Source organism: Mobula birostris, chromosome 22 (assembly GCF_030028105.1).
Source record: "Mobula birostris isolate sMobBir1 chromosome 22, sMobBir1.hap1, whole genome shotgun sequence".
Classification (NCBI taxonomy): domain Eukaryota; kingdom Metazoa; phylum Chordata; class Chondrichthyes; order Myliobatiformes; family Myliobatidae; genus Mobula; species Mobula birostris.
The window spans coordinates 18908757-18928220 of NC_092391.1; the positions used below are offsets into that span (position 1 = coordinate 18908757).

The 19464-nt window shown below is 46.5% G+C and overlaps 1 protein-coding gene across 1 annotated transcript in view; it reads right to left on the reverse strand.

Annotated features, from left to right (window-relative positions):
• LOC140186215 (adenylate kinase isoenzyme 1-like) overlaps positions 1 to 19464 on the reverse strand; it is a 173256-nt gene that overhangs the window by 82031 nt on the left and 71761 nt on the right. Inside the window, exon 7 of the mRNA XM_072240199.1 lies at positions 13137 to 13221. Within this exon, the coding sequence (XP_072096300.1) occupies positions 13137 to 13221 (85 nt within the window). The remainder of the gene's footprint in view (positions 1 to 13136; positions 13222 to 19464) is intronic.

Below are 19464 nucleotides of genomic sequence, written 5' to 3' on the forward strand. Positions count from 1 at the left end.
AACCCCAGCGAGCACAGGCTCAGAGCCATCAAATGCTCCTCGTATGTTAACCCTTTCATTGCTGGGATTATTCTCGTGAACCTTCTCTGGACCCTCTCCAATGCCAGCACATCGTTTCTTAGATAAGGGGCCCAAACCTGCTGGCAAAACTCTGTGCAGTCTGACCAAAGCCTCACGAAGCCTCAGCGTCACATCCTCCCTAAATGAATGCCAACACTGATTTTGCCTTCCTTATCATTGACTCAACCTGCAAGTTAACCTTTATATAACTCTGCACGAGGTCTCCCAGCTCTGATTTTTGAATTTCTCCCCATTTAGAAAATAGTCCACCTTTATTCCTATGGCCAAAGTGCATGAGCATGCATTTCCTTACATTATCTGTAACTCTGTTGCTCATTCTTCAACCTAAGTCCTTCTGCAAAATCCCTGCTTCCTCAGTCTTCTTCGGTTGTCCATCGAAATCCGATGACTACATCCACTCCTTTAACGGTGAGATCTTTGATGACTATACAGTCCTATCTTGGACCCACAAGCTCTATTGCAGATGGGACATGTATATCTGGTAGGGGTGGTGGTAACCATGGCTTCATTTCTCCTGGCTCTCTTCTGTTGTCTTCTGATTGTTCTTTCCATCTCCAGAATACGAACCCCATCCCCACACAGCTGTCGCCAAGTGGTACGGTCAGCAGCAACATCCTCTAGGTCCTCAGGTCTGATCTTGCACTTCCTTAAAGCATTCTTCATTTGATCCTTATAGCACTTCTTCAGCCTTACAGCTGAGCATCGACCATGATGTAGTTTGTCGTATAATACTCTGCAGAGTAGCTGACATGGGGGCATCCTCATCACGTGTCCCAGCTGTCTCTCCACCCGTCTCCGTATCGCCTGCAAACTTGGCCACAAAGCCATCAATTCCTTCATCCAAACCATTAACAGACAAAGCAAAAAGAAGCAGTCCCTACAAAACACCACTAGTCACCAGCAGCCAACCGGATAAGGCCCCTTTATTCCCATGCTCTGGCACCTGCCAGTCAGCCAATCACCTATCCATGCTAGTGTCTTCCTGTAATACCACGGGTTCTTATCTTCTTAAACAGTCTCATGTGCGGCACCTTGTCAAAGGTCTTCTGAAAATCCAAATAAACAACATTCGCTGAATATTCTTTGTCCATCCTGCCTGTTGTTTCCTCAAAGAGTTCCAACATATTTTCCCCTTTAGAAAACTATGCTGACTTTGGCCTAGAAACATAGAAACGTAGAAAACCTACAACACAATACAGGCCCTTCGGCCCACAATGCTGTGCCTAACATGTACTTACTTTAGAAATTACCTAGGGTTACCCATAGCCCTGTTTTTCTGAGCTCCATGTACCTGTCCAGAGTCTCTTAAAAGACCCTGTCATATCCACCTCCACACCGTCACCGGCAGCCCATCCCACGCACTCACCACTCTCTGCATAAAAAAACTTACCCGACATCTCCTCTGTACCTACTTCCAAGCATCTTAAAACTGTGCCCTCTTGTGTTAGCCATTTCAGCTTCGGAGAAAAAGCCTCTGACTATCCACACGATCAATGCCTCTCATCATCTTATACACCTCTATCAGGTCACCTCTCATTCTCCGTCACTCCAAGGAGAAAAGGCCGAGCTCACTCAACCTATTCTCATAAGGCATGCTCCCCAATCCAGGCAACATCCTTGTAAATCTCCTCTGCACCCTTTCCATAGTTTGCACAATTTTATCATGTGCCTCCAAGTACCCCAAAACCTCATCCTTAATAATGGACTCCAATGTCTTTTCAAGCACTTAAGTCAGGCTGACTGGCCTATAATTTCCTTTTGTCTGCCTCCCTCCCTCCTTACGAGGTGGAATGACATTTGCGACTTTGCTGTATCATCTGCCTGTCCTTCCTCACAGTCTCACTGCACACTTCATCTGGACCTGGCACAAGGCTGGAGCCATTAAAGAGTGGGAGGAATCTGCCAGGGACAACTGGTCTGATATCCCTCAAAATTCAACCGATCCTCAACGTGATTTCTGCACGATGGCAAAACCTTTGGACGAGAGAGTGCTGGCAGCTTCTGTTCTGGACTCAAGCCCTTGACCTGGAGCCCTCTGGTCCCTGCTGACCTCTCACTCTTTCATTGATCTGGGCTTTAACCTCAAGGTCTTCGATGTCAATGACAGGTTAAGGGTGTGCGGAGATTTCACGATCAATGAATCAAGTGCATTGCCCTCCACCTGACGCCATTAGAATACGATTCTCAGTTCCCTGCTCCCTCCTGCTTTCAGGCAAGCTTGTGGAGAGTGGTAATATAAAAAACATAAATCTGTTTTCCACCGAGGGGCTGACGTCAGTCCCTGGTATGGTAACCATGCTCTTGCTGCACTTAGAGCCAACAAATTGATTAAAGTAGTCTTCCACGCACTTTACACATGGAATTCATACAGAGGAGAATCAAGCCTGCCGTTCCTTTGTACACCTCTGCTCAATTATAACCCGTAGATAAAACACACAACTTTACCCACACGTCCCACTTGCAAGAAGAAAGATGGAGGTCTGTAAAATTTGATCTATGTAGTCCCCAGGCAATTTTACCTTCTGTAGAGCGACTTAAGACCATAAAATATAGGAGCAGAAGCTGGCCATTCGGCCCATCCAGTCTGCTCCGCCATTCAATCATGGGCTGATCCAATTCTTCCAGTCATCCCCACTCCCCTGCCTTCTCTTAATACCCTTTGATGCCCTGGCTAATCAAGACCTGTGTTGCCAGGGGAGGCGATCAAGACTGCTTCGTCGACAGCATTTTAAAAGGTACTTGGACAGGTACACGGATAGGGAAGGTTTAGAGGGAGACGGGCCAAACACAGGCAAGTGGGATTAGTTTAGATAGGGATCTTGGTCTGCAAGGATCAGATGGGCCAAAGAACTTGTTTCTAGGTGGTATGACAGAATCAGAATCAGATTTTTAATCACTCATATCCTCAGGCCTCTGTTGGTCCGGGTCGACCATGGATATTGCAACCCATCTGTTTAGATACACAAGCCAGGGCAGTGCAATATGGAGAGCGAGCTGTTGCCCACGTAGTAAGCTCCACGCAGCTGATGAACCCAAAGGAACGACAGAGACCGATACTATTTGGCACCGGCAGTGTCGCAGGAGTCGCCAGCCAGTGTTGTACTCAACACAGGACTGCCTTAGGGACTCCAGCTCTAGAACCTCCCCTCGGGGCTTACTCCTGAAGCCTTTCCCATCAGCGGGTACAGCCACGAGGCAGCGGAGGTTTGAGATCAGAGTTTTCCTTCTCCGAGATAAACTGCCAGCCACGGCTGACGAGCCCCGTCTGCCCAAAGCCACTGGTTTTAACCCGCCTTTGCCCCTTATTCCAGCAGTAGAAACAGTTCTGCTGGGTTTAGTAGTGAAGCCACACGTGAAGGCCAGGAGCTGGTCTTGGTTGTCAGAGACTATTTGAGGTGCACGCCATTGGGAGCATTTAGTAGGTAGTAAGAGATTATCCCCACTACCTTCCTCGGCTACAACCTTAATAAATATCTGAAATTAGTTGTTTTGAGGCCGCAGTGCTGTGCAATACACAAAAAATTACTTTAAGTTGCAATGAGAAATATAAAATAATGAGTGCAAAAAGAGAACAGAATAATGAGGTAGTGTTCATTGTCTGTTCAGAAATCTGACGGCAGAGGGGGAGAGCTGTTCCTAAAACTTTGAGTGTGGGTCTTCAGGCTCCTGTACCTCCTCCCTGATGGTGCCAATAACAAGAAGGCATATCCCGTACGTTGAGGGCCTTTCAATATGGATGCTACCTTCTTGAGGTGCTGCCTTTTGAAGCAGTCCTCGATGGTAGGGACTCTAGCGCCCATGAAGGAACTGGCTGAGGTTACAACCCTCTGCAGCCTTTCCCAGTCCTGTGCATTGGAGTTACTACACCAAACGCTGACGCAATCAGAACGCTTTCTGTGGTACGTCTGTGGAAATTTGCTAGAAGCACAAGGCCGTAAGACGTAGGAACAGAATTAGGCCATTCAGCCCATCGAGTCTGCTCCCGGATCCCACTCAACCCCACACACCTGCCTTCTCGCCATACCCTTTGATGCCCTGATTGATCAGGAAACGATCAACTCCTGCCTTAAAGCTTGGGTGATGAACCAAACCTCGTGAAACTCTAAAAGAAATGTAACCACTGCTGTGCCTTCTTTGTAATTTAGAGTCAGAATCAGGTTTATTACCCTAAGTTACAATTAAAAATATATTTAAAAACAAGTAGTGTAAAAAAGGGCAAAACAGTGAGGGAATGCTCAAGGACATGTCAGAAATTTGACAGTCTAGGGGAAGAAGCTGTTCCTAAAACACTGAGTGTGCATCTTCAGGCTCCTGTACCTCCTCCCTGATGATATCAAGGAGAAGAGGGAATTTCCTGGTGGGTGAGGGTCTTTCAAGATGGATGCCCCCCTCCTGAGGCATCGCCATTTGAAGATGTCCTCGATGGTGGAGAGGCCAGTACCCATGATGCATCTGGTCGACTCCACAACCCTCTACAGCTTTTCTGATCCTGTGCCTGCTGCCTGCTTCCCGTTCACCAAACAATATACTACTCAGATAAAATACTTCCTTTTCTCAAAACCTTTCATGCAGCACCTTATCAAGCACCTCCTGTATAGTACATTAGCTGGTTTCCCCTATATTGGCAGCACATAATATTTCTGGTGTCAAAATGGTGGTTGTGACACTAGTGTGGTAGTGTTGTGGGTTGTGCTTGTCGCTCCCATTTTCAGCTTCCACCACTGGCTTGCAGTCTTGCGAGAAGGAGAGCTGAGTGTGTAAGTCTCTCCCTGCCAGTACACAACCTCTCCAACAGCAAGCCCCATGTAGAGCCTCCTCGCTGGCGATACACGGAAACTGAACTCCTTCCGGACTCAGGCTGAACCACAGAGGTTGGGGAGGAGGTCTGGCCCCTGCACAGGTAGCATGCTGGCCCACCGGCCTGTAGACACACCCTGGTGCTCGTGAACCAGATCCCCAGCCAAGGGTAAATAGCCCCACTGCCTTGTGGGCAGCCTCGAGACAGACGAAGGCTAAAGCAGTAAACCCAGAACAGCAAATCCGGAGTGGAGCTCCTAAGGCGGCTGGACGTCATTGAACTTCCTTCCAGCAGCTCCTGCAGCCGAGCTGGTGACAGACGTATTGCTTCACAGGCTTTCCTTTGGACTACAACGGCGAGGCCGAGAGGGAGATCTTGATGACTGGGCATCTCAGGATCTCCATATCCTGCCCAGGCTTGTGATGATGATCATCACCCATTGTCCTTCCAGACAGACGGCTGCCAACCAACCAACCATTATTTCTTCAAAAGAACTGGCAACTAGCCATCACACGAACTATTGAATCATGTACACAATCCCAGGAGTCTGTGCTCCAACTGCCTGGGAATTTTGGGTGAGTCACTCACTCAGGACACTTCAGGCCATTGGTAGCTTCTGAAACCTCCAGTCCAATCCAGAATTCAACTGCTAATAATCTGCTCTCTCTGAGAGACACAAGCCACTCTGCGAACGTTACTCCATGTGAAGCAGGAGTATAATTCCCTGAAAGTGATTCACATCAAGGATTAAGGGGAGAAGACAGGAGAATGGGGTTGAGAGGGAAAATAACTCAGCCCAAAACATCAACTGTTTACCCTTCAACAAAGATGCTGCCTGACCTGCTGAGCTGCCCCAGCATTTTGTGTGCGTTGCTTTGGACTTCGAGCACCTGCGGACTTCCTCGTGTTTGTGATCTCCTGTTGCCGCGGAGCGAAGAAATGAAGTGAAAAATGAGAAGCTCTGCACTGCTACATGTTGTGACCTTGCATTTATTTCTGACAGGGTGTTGGAAGCGGGGTCAACAGTCACATTCAAGAGGCAACTGGGGCTGTGCTCTAACAGGGACATGTCTGCAGGGCCGGAAGGAAGAAAAGGTGAGCAGGATTAATTTGAGAGCTCTGACAAAGAGCCAGAATGGGAACAATGGGCAAAGTGGCCTTCTTACATACTGAATGAGCCTGAGAATGCCAAGTAGCCAAAGAGAATTCCACGTGCAAATAGAACAGAAAGCCACAGATCTCCGGGCTCGAAGCCAAGACCTACGTTTGGACAAATTTCAAGCCTCCAGACAGATATCATTGTACATAGGCGTGATGCATTGTCGAGTGAAATTGGAGCCCACAGGCATTTCTTTCTTTCTGGTGACCTCCAAAAGTTTCCAGTGAAGTCAGAAAGAATTCCCCATCTTCAATTTGCTGACAACAGTCCTTTGTCAACTGTGAACTTGCAGGTAAGAGGATCTGGTTTACCAATGTGTGCAGAAAGAAGGGGATTTCATTAAAGCTAGTAGAATTAACTCTATCTGATTAAAAGCTTCCAGGAGCAGTTTCCTGTAAAAATTCACCAGCAGGTTTACAATGGAGGATTCAATCTGTCATGGTCATATCTAATAAATAAACCCTGACTCCTGTATTGTTCATAAAACTCCAAATTTCCACCTGACAACAAAAAAATGTCAACCTGAGACATGAACTATTTTCTTCTCCACGGTCCTTTCCCGATCTTCCAAATATTTCCATCCCCTTTTATTTCAGGTTTTCAGCAAGTTCAGCATTTTGTCTCAGTGCACCCCCCCCACCCCGTCACTTCATTATTATCCACGTAATTGTACTTGCTTCCCCCCCCCCCCTCCCCCGGGAGACCGTGTCTTTCAGATTTGTCTTTCTGAAGAGCAGTTGCTAAGTATAAAACGTGCTTGCCCGTGCATTCCCCAGTAAGCTCGGACCAGCGCTTGGCAGCTATGCAATTGAATAATGGCTGCCTGTGTCAGAACGCACTTTCCTTGGCAGTGGTGGACAATGATAACGCTCCAGTGTATCCCTGATGGAGTAGCGTGCCGCCATGATCAAATTACTGGCAATGCCTGCAGGCAGTCAGATGAAATGAAAGGCAGGGCTACAGTGGGAGTGCAGGCCGAAACACGGCTAGCCCTGAGGCTGCACTGGGATAACTTGTTTTGTAGACACAAGAGACTGGAGCTGCTGGATTTACGCACATTTTATTCCATATCTATTCTTCGACCTTTCACTTTGTTTTTATGCAATCCTTTATCTTTATAATCATTGAATGCTGTTGATTTTTGTTGCGTGTTGCGTGCTGGCCAACAAACCACAGCAAATTCCTCATACACAAATAAAGTTCCTCCTGGTATCCAGCGCTGCACACAAGGCGCAGGAGGAACTCGGCTGGCAAGGCAGAATTCCTGGAGGGAAGCAGACGGACAATGTTTAGGAACAAGCCCCTTCCTAATACAGATCTGAAACCTCGATAGCCCATTTCCCTCTGTAGATGACGCCTTGCCCTGCTGAGTTCCTCCAGTGCGTTGCAGAGTCATGGGGTCAAAGAAAACATACAGCACGAAAACAGGCCCTTCAGCCCATCTAGCCGGTGGCGAGCCATTTAAACTGCCTGCTCCCATCGACCTGCACCAGGACCATCGCCCTCCGTACCTCTACCATCCATGTACCTGTCCACACTCTTAAAGGCTGAAATCGAGCTCACGTGCACCACATGCGCTGACAGCTTGTTCCACACTCTCGTGACTCGTTTAGTAGGTGAGCGGTGGTGAGCACTTGAACTGTGGCCGAGGCGAATGATGCTGTTGTGACAGGATTTCTCCGTCTTCACTGACCTTGGACACACTCGGCAGGTCATTGAGATTTTTCCGTGGGGGAGGGGGGAGACTGACCCCGGCATGGACTTGCATCGCTGCATGCTGACCAGAGCTTGAGAGGGCCTTGTGGGCTTCTGTGCACACAAGACATCTCTTCCTTTTTACCTCCTCCTCCCAAAGCCTCCAGAATGGTGTCTCAAAACCTTGGAGTTTCTCTGCCAACCTGTGTTGTTCTTTGCTCTTTCCCAGGTGTAGTGACAAAAAAAACAAATCGATCCAAAATCAAAACAAAGCAATTGCCGCCAGCCTGCGACCTCATGGAGTCGCTACGCTTGCGTGACACGCCCACAGCTCCAGTTAATCGAATTCCCCATTTCGATCCTTTATTAGCAATTAACAAGTATTATTGAGCATTATCTCAGTGGTCAGCAAAGATATGACCTCCGCGGTCCCAAGCTGCAGACTGCCACGAAATACGTAATTTATTCCATTCACTTTTACCACCCCCATTAAGGTGACTAGTTACCTAACCTAGTTAGTTAGACCCCACTTGGAGTACTGTGCTTAGTTCTGATCACTCGCTACAGGAAGGATGTGGATACTATAGAGAGAGTGCAGAAGAGACTTACAAGGATGTTGCCTGGATTGGGGAGCATGGCTTATGAGAATAGGTTGAGTGAACTTGGCCTTTTCTCCTTGGGGCGACGGAGGGTGAGAGGTGACCTGATAGAGGTGTATAAGATGATGAGAGGCATTGATGGTGTAGATAGTCAGAGGCTTTTTCCCAGGACTGAAATGGCTAACATGAGGGGACATAGTTTTAAGGTGCTTGGAAGTAGGTACGATGGGGATGTCAGGGGTAAGTTTTTCACACAGAGAGTGGTGGCTGCGTGGAATTCACTGCCAGTGACAGGGGTAGGGACCGATACAATAGGGTCTTTTAAGAGACTCTTAGATAGGTACATGGAGCTTAGAAAAATAGAGGGCTATGCAGAAGGGAAATTCTTGGCAGATTCTAGAGTAGGTTACATGGTCGGCACAACGTTGTGGGCTGAAGGGCCTGTAATGTGCTGTAGATTTCTATGTTTCTAACCAAATAATAGTTACCTAGTTACCTACTAAGGTGACTATACACACAATGAATGCACAGTATAGAATACACGGTTCCTACACCAGGTCAGAAGTGCTTTCAGGTTCCTCATGATACACTGAAAACCCCAGCCAATCAGGATGAAGGCAGCGTGAGTTCGGCAGTGCAATCATCGGTGAATTGATTCACAGCTGTCGACTGCAGTTTCCCCACCCTTCAGCATAGAGCTAAACCATGCTCAAAAAACACTGAGCACAGAACAGTAAGTACAGGCCCTTCAGCCCTCGATGTTGTGACTATCTTTTAACCTACTTCAAGATTAATCTAACCCCTCCTGACCACATACCCCTCAATTTTTCTTTCCCAATGTGCCTCTCTGTGAGTCTTTTAAATGTCTCTCCATTCAAGTTCGTTTAATGTAATTTCCAAGGCATAAACTTGAAGGAGAATTAACTCATTGCTACTCCAGATCCGACGCAGCACAAAAAAACACAATGAGATAAAGACGACAATAATCATTTTTTAAAAGCACAATAAAAATAAGTACTTAATATAGCTTACATACGTAGATTGATTGTGTGTCCCTAAAGTGACACTAAGCACAGGAGTGTCTGTACATAAGGTGACTGACAGGAAATTATAAAGTAGTGGTGGTTGGGGGTTGTGGAGAGATCGTGTCTGTTGAGCTCTGCTGTTACCTCTGCGGCCAGCAGCTTAAGAGTAGTTTTGTCTAAGAGTTCAGCAGCACTGTATTCGCAGAGCTTTGGTTGCTGTAAGTTTAGTTGACTCCATCTTGGGTACTAAGCCTACAAACCACCCAGGACATCTTTAGGGAGCGGTGTCTCAGAAAGGCAGCGTCCATTATTAAGGACCTCCAGCCCCCAGGGCATGCCCTTTTCTCACTGTTACCATCAGGTAGGAGGTACAGAAGCCTGAAGGCACACACTCAGCGATTCAGGAACAGCTTCTTCCCCTCTGCCATCCGATTCCTAAATGGACATTGAACCCATGAACACCACCTCACTTTTTTTAATATATATTTTTCTGTTTTTTGAAATAATTTTTAATCTATTCAATATACATATACTGTACTTATTTATTATTATTTTTCCCTCTTCAGTATTATGTATTGTATTGAACTGCTGCTGCTAAGTTAACAAATTTCACAACACATGCCAGTGACAGTAAACCTGATTCTGAAATCCCTGATTAGAAACTTTAAAACACTAAGAATTTAAAACTGGCACTGTTATTGAATCTTCTCACACCCATCAGTGTTAAACATGGAAACGTTTAATCAATTTGATCACTTTGCACTAAAATGGACTTTGTTCTAATTTTGTTTTATTCTTGTAAAAAATGTGCATAACTTATGTTCATTAAATTGTGCGAATGCTGCCTGGCTGATGCCACGTGCCTGTGACGAAGCTGCAAGTAAGTTTTTCATTCCACCTGAGCGTACGCTTACGTATTCACATGACGATAAACATGATTATAACTACACCTCTAGCCTGGAAAACCAATTATCACCTGGAATTTCTGGCTTTTTCCAACTTAACTGGGCAAGTGAAGAAGGAAAACCCCAGTCCTGACTGATCAAAACCCTCAAAGCAGTTCACTGAGTGGAGCTGGGGTCCCACAACCCCAGCGACATGGGTCCAGTCCTGACCCCCGATGCTGATAGAGTGGAGTTAGCACATGGGATTCTCCCAGGTTATCTCACTTCCTCCCTCATTCCAAAGGCATGCGGGTTTGTCAGCTAAACGACCATGAATAATTTGACCAGAGTTAAGGGGAATGCAGGGTGACGTCTTTAAAAATGGCATTTGTGTAAATGGACGTTCAGTAGCCATCATGGACTCAGGGGGCTGACAGGTCTGTTTCTCTGGCTGGGCTAACTCTGGGGCCTGCCCCGCGTTCCTCAAGTCAGCAAGGCAGCAAAAATCCTCTGCAGGTATCCTGGCGCACCAGCCAAGAGATCTGCTGCACATCCCAAGCCAGCTTAACTCGGCACAGCTCCTGACTGGCCCACGCACTTCACTGGGGGGAAAGGGCAACAAAGAGACGGGTTAATTTTCTTTCCACTTTGATATAACAGTTAGGGTCAGTGAGCTGTGGGAACTCTGTTTTGTGGGAAGATGTACAGTTAGGGTTAGAGAGTTGTGAGCACTCTGTGTTGGTGTTGGAAGTGTGGTGACATTTGCGGGCTGCCCAGCACCATCCTCGCTGATTTGATTTGATGCAAACAATGCATTTCACTGTCTGTTTCAATGTACTTGTGGCAAATAAAGCTAATCACTTTGAATCTCTCTCTCACTATAATTAGGCTGATTCACAATATATTTTATATAATATATCAATTTATTTTTAAAATAAAATTTGAATGGATTTTAAGTCAGTGTCAGTTGCAAATATTTATTTTCATTGCCAGCCTGAGCCAGGGCCTAAGTTCCGGCGATAGGACCCACAGCATCCATTGGCCTGGATCTGGCTCTTGCCAATCAGCTGGCAGGAGAAGCTCAGCCTTTGGTTAGAATCGGAGTGGAGGCAGGAGGGAAATTTGCATCTCTGTGGAAGTCTCACTCTGACAAACAGAGAGGACAGGTCCTAACCGAAACAGTACCTTTTGATGGGACTGCTCGCTGAACAATTCAACAGCTTGCAGTCTCCAGAGGATCAGGTGTGAAGTCGATCGGGTGGGACGCCTGCCTACTCTCTCAGGCCAGAGAGAGTCCTGAAGGAGTCCCATCCACTATAAACTGACATCGCAGAGGGATCGTTATCAAATATCCAGTTAATAGGGAGGAAAACTGAGGATAAATCCAATATATAAATGGATGCTGGAAATCTTTGGCAGCACCCACAAAATGCTCAGCAAGTCAGTCAGCATCAATGGAAGTGAAATCAGGCCGAGACCCTTCATCAAGGCTGGAACTTCCAGTCCTGATGAAGGCTTTCCACTCGAAATGCCAACTGTTTATTCCTCTCCATAGATGCTGCCGGACCTGCTGAGTTCCTCCAGCATTTTGTGTGTGTTATTCAGAAATCCAATATTCACATTCACTCACAAATGGGAGTTCCTAGCACACCAGATTTAACTGTATTCAAATTTTGTATCACTTAAAGAGCACGAAATTCATGCATTATTCAACAGGCTCTTCTGTGATAATATATTCAGGCATGGGGACTGGGTTAAGTTCCCTCCCACACTGTCTGCTACTTCTCAGCTCACAAAATTTAAATCCCAAATCCCAGCACCGGCCTAAATTTCCATTTCTGTAGCTTGATGATTTTATCAATGCAAATATACTGAAGTGCATGAGCACTGAACTGGGACTCTGAGACAGACACTTTATGAAGTTCATTCCTTCCGGGGAAGTTAAAAATGCAGAACTATTTAGTGACATATGGAAAGGTCACTTGGTCCAACCTGTCAGTGGCGGCAATAATTCACCATCACGGGTCCATATTCCCTTGACCCTCATCCTCCATTTCTACCACCTCACCTATTTACACACGACGGTCATAGTCTGTGACATGTGACACACACACTCAATGTTTTATGAGCACCTTCTTCCCCTCCGCCATCAGATTTCTGACCGGACCATGAACACTATCTCATTATTTTTGCTTTTGACTCTATGGCTGGCTGGTGATATAGTGTCATATGCACTGGACTCCTGCTCACTGCTAAAGCGTGATCCCCAGACTTTCAACTCTCGGATAAGGCCTTCCCCAACTCTCAATTCCTAAACGTATCAACCTGCAGCTTAGAAAGAAGGCACCGAAATCAAGACCAGCACAGAAATCAAGCTGGATATCTTAAGCAACGTGCACAAAACGCTGGAGGAACTCAGCAAGTCAGGCAGCATCTATGGAAGGGAGTAAATAGTTGACATTTCAGGCCATGACAAATTCAGTTGCTGGAAATCTGAAATCAACATAAACAATGGGTTTGGTCTAAAACATTAACCCTGCTTCTCCCTCCACAGATGCTGCCTGACCTGCTGAGTGCTTCTTACATTTTCTGTTGGAATGAGGCCATTTCGCTAACTGGTCTGTGATGGTGTTTACGATTCTCCTCTCATTCCAAAAGATCGTACGTCTTAGCTGAATTTTATCACAGGTTGGACAGCAAAATTGTCACCATTGTATGAAAGTCAACCAGTTGTTTCAGGGGAAACAACTAACCTCGTCCTTGCAACAAGAAGAGTTTCTGTTGATGAGGGAATGGCTTCCTAGAACCTCTTCCTGTTTGGTGTGGTACATCCTTGGAACTTCCTGTGTTGAGCTTTATGAAGAGGTCACAGTAATTTCTCAGAACACATCTTACCATATCTACCCGTCGTAAACAGTCTCTCCATAACCACGGCATTGATATCACTGAATATTTCATCCTCTTCACGATCGGCATCCAACTGGAAAACAAAGGGAAATAAAAAAGGAAATACAAATCTTCCACATTGCACAGAGTTACTGCCTATCCAAACTGGGTGCCTCAAAATACTGACTACTGTTCGTATACGGTACTGTGCAAAAGTCTTAGGCACATGTAAAAACGTTCTGTAAGGTGAAGATGCTTTCAAACAGAATGAAAAATTTCTATATAACAAAATAAATTACTATAAAGAGCAGTAAACAGTAAAAAAAAACTAAATCAAATCAATATCTGGTGTGACCTCCTTTTGCCTTTAAAGCTACAACAGTTCTCTTCAGTACACTGTCGTGCAGTTTTCTAAGAAATTCGGCTGGTAGGCTATTGCAAGTTGGCCACAGTTCTTCTACAGACTTTGGCTGTATCCTTTGCTTCTGTCTCTCCAGGTAATCCCAGACAGCCTTGATGACAATGGGATCAAGGTTTTCTGGAGGCCATACCATTTGAAACTTTGTAAAAATCGAGGGTGCCTCAGAGTTCTTGCGGAGGACTGTAGTGCTTCACACAGGAGTATACCGGATGTGTGATTGGCATCTAACGAGCTATTAGGACAACTGGCACAAAGTTTGGGAAAATATACGTACTTCAACTATTTCTTACGGGAGAAGATGGAGATCCAGAGATGAAGGTATTTGAGGAGGGAATTCCAGAGCTTGGAGCTCAGTCATCTGGAGGATTGGCTGAGAGAAAAAGCAATAGGAAAGTCTGTGAATCTTCGGACCATTACAGAGCTACTACACCAAATCAAATCAACCAGGAAGAGTCCTGGTCTGAATGCAGGGTTCACTCAGCCAAGCAACTGACTTGAGAAGAAGTGTCAGATCAGAAAGGCAGGGGTTGCACCTGATGCTGCTGTCTGCTGACCTCTACTGGAAACTTGAAAATGTGCAGGTGTAGACTTTAAAATTTATTCATTTACGGGAAGTGGGCGTCGCCAGCTAATCCGGCATTTATTGCCCATCCCTAGTTGTCCTTGAGAAGGTGATGATGAGCTGCCTTCCTGAACCGCTGCAGTCCCTGAGGTGTAGGTACACCCACTGTGCTGCTAGGGAGGGAATTCCATGATCTTGACCCAGCGACAATGAAGGAACGGCAATATGTTTCCAAGTCAGGATGGTGAGTGACTTGGAGGGGGATTTCCGAGTGGTGGTGTTCCCAGGTATCTGCTGTTCTCGTCCTTCTAGATGGTAGTGGTCGTGAGTCTGGAAGGTGCTGCCTTAGGAACTTTGGTGTGTTGTTGCAGTGCATCTTGTAGCCAGTACACACTGCTGCAACTGTTCGTCGATGGTGGAGGGGTTGGATGCTTGTGGAAGGGGTACCAATCAAGTGGGCTGCCTTGTACTGGATGGTGTCGAGCTTCTTGAGTGTTGATGGAGCTGCACTCATCCAGGCGAGTGGCGAGTATTCCATTACACTCCTGACCTGAGCCTTGTAGATGGTGGACAGGCATTGGGGAGTCAGGAGGCAAGTTACACACCGCAGGATTCCTAGTCTTTGACCTGCTCTGTTAGCCACGATGTTTATATGGCTAGACCAGATCAGTTTCCTGTCAATAGTAATGATGGTTGAAACGAGCCTGCTTGCTTGAAAGGCCTTCCAGCACTCACAGGCCAGAATATGATGAAGGTATAAACTTATTGATTAACAATGAATGAACTTGAGAGGTAAATTGGGAGCCAGAAGATGTGAAGAGGAGCCTTGGGGTCCCATTTACCTCAAGAAACTGGGTTTGTTCTGCTTCTACTGAAGGAATTAATCTCAGATGCATTACAACAACAACAACAACAATCTGCCCACAAAAGAAACCATCGAGCAAACGAGTGCACAAGGCAAGCAAAGCCAAGAGTGCATAGCAGGTGTGAAGAGAAAGAGGGTTCATGGACCTATAGATAAAACTTACCTGGAATTTCATGTCTGTCAAAAACAATCCAACTAGTTGGAGACACAAGGGTCTGCACATGCTGGAATCCGAGGCCCGTTTTTCTCCTCGCCTGCATTAACATTTACCCACCCTTCTCCTTCTCCATCTTCCTGTCATCCTTTGTCCCTCCCTGGTCCCATCACACCACTCCCCCTCTATCTGCTCATATTCACTCCCAACAGAGGGCCGCCACCCAAGAGGTTAACACACTCCCTTCTGTCCCACTCCTCCACAGTTGCTACTTGACCCTCTGAGTTCTGCCAGCAGGTTGTTTTAAATTGCTCCAGTCCAGCTGACGACTGCCCTGCCCATCTAATCTCAACCCCCACAGTGATGTGATATCATTGACTCGTTTTGGTAACCCGGCCACTAATGCCAAGCTCTCGGGAGGAGAAGATGGCGGCGCAATGCAGCTCGCAGCGGCCACTCCAGTGGTGATGTTATTTGTCAAGTAGGATGCCGTGCACAATCCTGATTTGAAGGAGACGTACGTGAGAGCACGGAGGAACATCTGGAGAAACTTCTGAAATGCCTGTCTCGCTGCTGCTGCTACTGTGTGGTCCAGAATCTCTGGAGGGGAAGGCCCCGAGTCCTCAGCTTTGCCTGTTGCTCGGCGACTGGGGTGGGGTCGAAGAGCTCTGCAGAGGGTGGTGCTCGGAGAGGATGTGTCGGAGGGGCCGGTCGGAGGCTCGAAGTTTTTGGACGGACTCAGAGTCGGGTGCTTCCAATGGTGCTGCATCGGCAAGTTGGTGGCGCTTGGAGGTTCATGGCAGGGAGAGTTTCTCCCTTCTGCCGCCTGCGTGAGATGAGTCTATCGGGACTTTAAGACTTTTTTTTACCGTGCCCATGGTCTGCTCTTTATCAAATTACGGTATTGCTTTGCACTGTTGTAACTATATGTTATAATTATGTGGTTTTGTCAGTTTTAATCTTGGTTTGTCCTGTGTTTTCTTGTGATATCATTCTGGAGGAACGTTGTATCATTTTTTAATGCATGCATTTCTAAATGACAATAAACAAGGACTGAGTGTCCTCATCAACTAATCTAAGCTCCAAGTCCCCCAGCCTGTCCCAGCAGTGAGATCGCCATTAAGGTTTGTGTGTTTCTGAAGGAAGTAGTGCAAGGTCTGAATATTGCCTCATTGGATCACACAGTGCAAAGAAATCTGTCCACTGCAGACAAAAATCAAATTGCACCTCTTCAACAAATTTCCAAGTGGTCTCTCCTTATAACAAAAAAAGGGGGTATGCCCTCAACAGGGGTGGCCCTCGTGTGATGCCCTGGTTCATATTTTTTACTGTTACGCTGTAGGTATTTCATTTTGTGCAGCTCTCTAAGAGCTGTTTGCTCAGCTGTCAGCCTGTTTGGGTTATTGTTGAAGATAAAGGCCAATTTATACTTGTGCGTCAAATTGACGCCGAAGGTACGGCGTAGCCACGCACCCTATGCCGTAGCCTGATGCGCACCTCCCCAAAAATGTAACTATGCCTCGCGGCGACACAGATCACAACAACTGTGATTGGTCCGCTTGGTAGTGTCACATTTCCTCCTACGCTGCAATAGCTTCCCGTTGGGTGACTGAAGGGCAGGGAAGGAACTCTGGCTGCAATGCTTTCCAAAAAGCTTTACAGACCTCTGAGATTATGGAGGACCCTGTGCTCAACCCCAGTTTGTAGCTAGCTGCTACAGTCTGTTGACTTCCACCGGAAGCTAAAACTCGAATGGTGATTGCCAGTCTCTGAGTATACTGTGTGTACACTGATGCGAAATAAATGGTTGGAGACAATGAACCAAATCGTCAAATCTAAATGCCGACATCCAAAAATATTTGAAATGCATTTCCTCGTCCATGTCTCTCAGTGGCCGGACAAGCACAGAAAATTCACCCTCCTTCAGTTTCAGACACCATTGTTTGAAGTTTGAGTTTCTTCGTGTTGAGTTTCAACACGAAGAAACTCAACACAGTGGCATAGAAACCCTACCGCCAACTAGCGTTTTGGCGGTGAATTGCAGAGCGATGCAGACACACCAACGCACAAGTATAAATGCTCACAACGGTGTAGCCCACTTGCGTAGGCTACGGCATAACCTAGTACGCACAAGTATAAATCAGCCTTTAGGGATGATGTGGGATGTGTGTCATCCAATTAGTGGGAGGATTTTCTTGGTGAGGGACAGTAAGGTTGGTCTTGGGCTTTTGTTCGAGAGGAGATGAAGAGAGAAGACACTGGGGAGATGGATTGCGAGTGATGTTCGGAAGGTGGTCTGTGCTTTCACATTGACCGAAGGCCCAGCATGTGAGTGACAGAGAAGTTCAAGATGATCTCCAACTTGTGTACATTTCACTGTTTAATTAGAATGGGCCCTTTTCTTTTTGTTATTCTTCACTGACCCTTCAGTTAAGATTCATAAATATAATTCCTTTAATTGTATGCAGTGTTCTGTCTGTTGTTTTGTGGCATTAATTTGTAACAGAGTAACAAATGACACAGCATCCACACAAACCACAGAGTCGTCTACCTGCTGAACTGTGTCTACGCCCACCTGGACAAGCCAGCGAGCACTGTGAGGGTCATGTTTTTTAACTTCTCCAGTGCGTTCAACACCATCCGCCCTGCTCTGCTGGGGGAGAAGCTGACAGCAATGCAGGTGGATGCTTCTCTGGTGTCATGGATTCTTGATTACCTGACTGGCAGACCACAGTACGTGTGCTTGCAACACTGTGTGTCCGACAGAGTGATCAGCAGCACTGGGGCTCCACAGGGGACTGTCTTGTCCCCCTTTCTCTTCACCATTTACACCTTGGACTTCAACTACTGCACAGAGTCTTGCCACCTTCAGAAGTTTTCTGATGACTCTGCCATAGTTGGATGCATCAGCAAGGGAGATGAGGCTGAGTACAGGGCTACGGTAGGAAACTTTGTCACGTGGTGTGAGCAGAATTATCTGCAGCTTAATGTGAAAAAGACTAAGGAGCTGGTGGTAGACCTGAGGAGAGCTAAGGTACCGGTGACCCCTGTTTTCATCCAGGGGGTCAGTGTGGACATGGTGGAGGATTACAAATACCTGAGGATACAAATTGACAATAAACTGGACTGGTCAAAGAACACTGAGGCTGTCTACAAGAAGGGTCAGAGCCGTCTCTATTTCCTGAGGAGACTGAGGTTCTTTAACATCTGTCGGACGATGCTGAGGATATTCTACGAGTCTGTGGTGGCCAGTGCTATGATGTTTGCTGTTGTGTGCTGGGGCAGCAGGCTGAGGATAGCAGACACCAACAGAATCAACAAACTCATTTGTAAGGCCAGTGATGTTGTGGGGATGGAACTGGACTCTCTCACGGTGGTGTCTGAAAAGAGGATGCTGTCTAAGTTGCATGCCATCTTGGTCAATGTCTCCCATCCACTACATAATGTACTGGGTGGGCACAGGAGTACATTCAGCCAGAGACTCATTCCACCGAGATGCAGCACAGAGCGTCATAGGAAGTCATTCCTGCCTGTGGCCATCAAACTTTACAACTCCTCCCTTGGAGGGTCAGACACCCTGAGCCAACAGGCTGGTCCTGGACTTATTTCATAATCTACTGGCATAATTTACATATTACTATTTAACTATTTATGGTTCTATTACTATTTATTATTTATGGTGCAACTGTAACGAAAACCAATTTCCCCTGGGATCAATAAAGTATGACTATGAAAAACGCCCACTTGGCTTGCTTTAGTATGCAATTTTCATTGGATGATCACCCACTGACCCTATGAACTCTGGGGTGGGGAGAAAGCACGACCCAGTGGATCGTAAACCTGCCCCGGGAACCTCTCAGTTCCCCCGGCCCTGAGCAAAGTAGTTAAATTGGTAAGGCATGTCGTGGCCCAGTGGGTGTTCATAAATCCTCGGTCAACATGATACAGCTTCGTATCGAGGATCAAAGATCAGCTTTGTTTGCCACAATGTGTTTTAGGCATTTGCTGCGGCACGTTGGCGGGGCATGCAACAAGAAAAAAAACAACATTCACATCAGAAGCACAAGAGATTTTGCGGGCATTGGAAATTCATAGTAACACACACACACACAAAATGCTGGAGAAACTCAGCAGGGCAGGCAGGCATCTGTGGTAAGGAACAAATAGTCGACGTTTCAGGATGAGGGTCTTCATTAGAATATTCACTTCGGAGAAGCTAATGTGACTTTGACTTCACCTCTTGGACATCACTCCATTGGTTTCGGCAAACGTCTTGAGCCGATTTATCCAGCAGTATGTTCTGCATACTCAGGCACTTTGTTCAGACAATCATTG